This window comes from Oncorhynchus gorbuscha, linkage group LG09, assembly GCF_021184085.1.
Source record: "Oncorhynchus gorbuscha isolate QuinsamMale2020 ecotype Even-year linkage group LG09, OgorEven_v1.0, whole genome shotgun sequence".
NCBI lineage: Eukaryota > Metazoa > Chordata > Actinopteri > Salmoniformes > Salmonidae > Oncorhynchus > Oncorhynchus gorbuscha.
The window spans coordinates 98129712-98134456 of NC_060181.1; the positions used below are offsets into that span (position 1 = coordinate 98129712).

Sequence of the window (4745 nt, forward strand, 5' to 3'; positions counted from 1 at the left end):
CAAATGAATTTGGTAAAAGGGCTTTTATGTCCTCTGCACCATCGTCTTGGAACACCTTACAAAATACATTTAAACTGGAAGAACTTGTTCCGATCGGTATTTTTAAATCACGGATGAAGGAGTTTGAGGCTGATTCCCTGACCTGTCAATGGTTTTAATTAGCTGTTGAAGGATCTTGAGGCTGATTCCCTGACCTGTCAATGGTTTTAATTAGCTGTTGAAGGATCTTGAGGCTGATTCCCTGACCTGTCAATGGTTTTAATTAGCTGTTTTATACTCTTGTGAATTCAATGGTTTTTACTAGATTACTTGTAGTTTTTCATGTTGTCTGTCTAATGTTTTTGTAATGACTTGGTGCTGCCTACCTTGGCCAGGACGCTCTTGAAAAAGAGATGTTCATCTCAATGAGCCCTTCCTGGTTAAAGAAAAAGATAAATAAATCCCTTTGCATTATTTAAAAGGAAAAGACTGAAATGAGTAATTCTTCAAATATCAGTTTTAATGTATGAACCTGAGCAGTTATTTCCCTAATCTGGGACTGATAAAACAACTGTTCATTCAATTATTTATTCAGAACAATTATTGTTACAACTTCAAATCGTAAAAATTATGAAGCATATGTAAAATGACCAGCCAAATAAATGCAGATATATTTACCCATCCCATAGTAACAAGCCTGAAATGCAGTTACCCATCCCATAGTAACAAGCCTGAAATGCAGTTACCCATCCCATAGTAACAAGCCTGAAATGCAGTTACCCATCCCATAGTAACAAGCCTGAAATGCTAGAAACAAGCATCCCATAGTAACAAGCCTGAAATGCTAGAAACGAGCATCCCATAGTAACAAGCCTGAAATGCAGTTACCCATCCCATAGTAACAAGCCTGAAATGCAGTTACCCATCCCATAGTAACAAGCCTGAAATGCAGTTACCCATCCCATAGTAACAAGCCTGAAATGCAGTTACCCATCCCATAGTAACAAGCCTGAAATGCAGTTACCCATCCCATAGTAACAAGCCTGAAATGCAGTTACCCATCCCATAGTAACAAGCCTGAAATGCTAGAAACAAGCATCCCATAGTAACAAGCCTGAAATGCTAGAAACGAGCATCCCATAGTAACAAGCCTGAAATGCAGTTACCCATCCCATAGTAACAAGCCTGAAATGCAGTTACCCATCCCATAGTAACAAGCCTGAAATGCTAGAAACGAGCATCCCATAGTAACAAGCAGTGCAGTTACCCATCCCATAGTAACAAGCCTGAAATGCAGTTATATCTACCCATCCCATAATAACAAGCCTGAAATGCAGTTACCCATCCCATAATAACAAGCCTGAAATGCAGTTACCCATCCCATAGTAACAAGCCTGAAATGCAGTTACCCATCCCATAGTAACAAGCCTGAAATGCTAGAAACGAGCATCCCATAGTAACAAGCCTGAAATGCTAGAAACGAGCATCCCATAGTAACAAGCCTGAAATGCAGTTACCCATCCCATAGTAACAAGCCTGAAATGCAGTTACCCATCCCATAGTAACAAGCCTGAAATGCTAGAAACGAGCATCCCATAGTAACAAGCCTGAAATGCTAGAAACGAGCATCCCATAGTAACAAGCCTGAAATGCAGTTACCCATCCCATAGTAACAAGCCTGAAATGCAGTTACCCATCCCATAGTAACAAGCCTGAAATGCTAGAAACGAGCATCCCATAGTAACAAGCAGTGCAGTTACCCATCCCATAATAACAAGCCTGAAATGCAGTTACCCATCCCATAATAACAAGCCTGAAATGCAGTTACCCATCCCATAGTAACAAGCCTGAAATGGAGTTACCCATCCCATAGTAACAAGCCTGAAATGCAGTTACCCATCCCATAGTAACAAGCCTGAAATGCAGTTACCCATCCCATAGTAACAAGCCTGAAATGCAGTTACCCATCCCATAGTAACAAGCCTGAAATGCAGTTACCCATCCCATAGTAACAAGCCTGAAATGCAGTTACCCATCCCATAGTAACAAGCCTGAAATGCAGTTACCCATCCCATAGTAACAAGCCTGAAATGCAGTTACCCATCCCATAGTAACAAGCCTGAAATGCAGTTACCCATCCCATAGTAACAAGCCTGAAATGCAGTTACCCATCCCATAGTAACAAGCCTGAAATGCTAGAAACGAGCATCTCACTGCACCTGCAATAACAAAATTTGTGTACCAATAAATGTTCATTTATATTTGATGTAAACACACCTAGGAGTGGAACCTGATTGGACGGGCTCTAAGTAGGCAGAGCAACCTTGGATTTTCTCCTCGGTCGATTGGCCAAAGCTGCTGTCTGTCCACCTGGTCCAGAGAAGCCCCTCCCCCTTATCCAGGACCAACACTCCACATTATGAAAAAACCCCACCAGAAAACCCAGCTGTTTGTCCCTCTCCAGTTCAGACTATGGTAGTGAAAAGAGGAATATGCATGGAGAGAGAGAGAGAGAGAGAGGTGTTGATGTTGACCCTCCATCACACCTACGGCGTCCCCTGCCCAAACGGGGGGATTGTGTTCCTGCCTTCTTTATGAAGTCTGTGTCAGGGTGCAGTGAGAGGTGGTTAACCCTCCAACTCCTCATCTCTGGGTGGCACGCTGGCTGTAGACTCGGTGGTCAGGCTGGGGCTGGAGGAGCCCAGGAGGGAGGTGGTGACCTCCTGGGAGAAACAGTACTCCTCCTGGTCTGGCTGGGGCCTGGTTCTGTGACTCACCACCACACTGGAATAGAGGAGGTGGAAACAGAGATTAGAGATCAAAGGGAAACAATTACAACTGTGGAGAAATGGAGTCATTTTCCCACTGGTGCTGTGAGCCACTAGGTGTGTGTGTGTGTGTGTGTGTGTGTGTGTGTGTGTGTGTGTGTGTGTCTGTGAGAGAGAGAGTGTGTGTGTGTCTGTGAGAGAGAGAGTGTGTCTGTGTGTGTGTGTGTGTCTGTGTCTGTGTCTGTGTCTGTGTCTGTGTCTGTGTGTGTGTGTGTGTGTGTGTGTGTGTGTGTGTGTGTGTGTGTGTGTGTGTCTGTGAGAGAGAGAGTGTGTCTGTGTCTGTGAGAGAGTGTGTGTGTGTGTGTGTGTGTGTGTGTGTGTGTGTGTGTGTGTGTGTGTGTGTGTGTGTGTGTGTGTGTGTGTGTGTGTGTGTCTGAGAGAGAGAGAGTGTGTCTGCGTGTGTGTGTGTGTGTGTGAGAGAGAGTGTCTGTGTGTGTGTGTAGTTACACTATAGAGAAGCTGTGAAGTTAGAGCCACTAGGTGTGTGTGTGTGTGTGTGTGTGTGTGTGTGTGTGTGTGTGTGTGTGTGTGTGTGTGTGTGTGTGTGTGTGTGTGTGTGTGTGTGTGTGTGTGTGTGTGTGTGTGTGTGTGTGTGAGAGAGAGTGTCTGTGTGTGTGTGTAGTTACACTATAGAGAAGCTGTGAAGTTAGAGCCACTAGGTGTGTGTGTGTGTGTGTGTGTGTGTGTGTGTGTGTGTGTGTGTGTGTGTGTGTGTGTGTGTGTGTGTGTGTGTGTGTGTGTGTGTGTGTGTGTGTGTGTGTGTGTGTGTGTGTGGTGTCCACTCACCTCGATCTGCTTGGCTCCTGCCTGGGGTGATCAGACTTGGGAAGGTAGGTCGACTTGGACCACTAGAAAATAACAAATAAATCATAAGGAATAAAGGTTTTGAAGTGTCTGTCCTATCTAGGAGATATATGCTATGGATATATATATATATATATATATACAGTGGGGCAAAAAAGTATTTAGTCAGCCACCAATTGTGCAAGTTATCCCACTTAAAAAGATGAGAGAGGCCTGTAATTCTCATCATAGGTACACTTCAACTATGACAGAAAAAATCCAGAAAATCACATTGTAGGATTTTTTATGAATTTATTTGCAAATGATGGTGAAAATAGGTATTTGGTCAATAACAAAAGTTTATCTCAATACTTTGTTATATACCCTTTGTTGGCAATGACAGAGGTCAAACGTTTTCTGTAAGTCTTCACAAAGGTTTCACACACTGTTGCTGGTATTTTGGCCCATTCCTCCATGCAGATCTCCTCTAGAGCAGTGATGTTTTTGGGGCTGTTGCTAGGCCACTCCAGGACCTTGAAATGCTTCTTACGAAGCCACTCCTTCGTTGCCCGGGTGGTGTGTTTGGGATCATTGTCATGCTGAAAGACCCAGCCACGTTTCATCTTCAATGCCCTTGCTGATGGAAGGAGGTTTTCACTCAAAATCTCACGATACATGGCCCCATTCATTCTTTCCTTTACATGGATCAGTCCTCCTGGTCCCATTTAGGAAAAACAGCCCCAAAGCATGATGTTTCCACCCCCATGCTTCACAGTAGGTATGGTGTTCTTTGGCTGCAACTCAGCATTCTTTGTCCTCCAAACACGACGAGTTGAGTTTTTACCAAAAAGTTATATTTTGGTTTCATCTGACCATATGACATTCTCCCAATCTTCTTCTGGATCATCCAAATGCTCTCTAGCAAACTTCAGACGGGCCTGGACATGTACTGGCTTAAGCAGGGGGACACGTCTGGCACTGCAGGATTTAAGTCCCTGGCGGCGTAGTGTGTTACTGATGGTATGCTTTGTTACTTTGGTCCCAGCTCTCTGCAGGTCATTCACGAGGTCCCCCCGTGTGGTTCTGGGATTTTTGCTCACCGTTCTTGTGATCATTTTGACCACACGGGGTGAGATTTTGCATGCAGCCCCAGAT

At 44.2% G+C, this 4745-nt stretch overlaps 1 protein-coding gene across 3 annotated transcripts in view; it reads right to left on the reverse strand.

Annotated features, from left to right (window-relative positions):
* Nucleotides 1-478: 478 nt before the first annotated feature.
* Nucleotides 479-4745, reverse strand: part of ttll4 (tubulin tyrosine ligase-like family, member 4) — a 64164-nt gene continuing 59897 nt past the window's right edge. For all 3 annotated transcript variants that reach the window (XM_046363957.1, XM_046363958.1, XM_046363956.1), the window contains exons 17-18: nt 3594-3655; nt 479-2763 (exon numbers count right to left, since the gene is read on the reverse strand). In XM_046363957.1, the coding sequence (XP_046219913.1) occupies nt 2607-2763; nt 3594-3655 (219 nt within the window). In that variant the 3' untranslated portion in view covers nt 479-2606. The remainder of the gene's footprint in view (nt 2764-3593; nt 3656-4745) is intronic.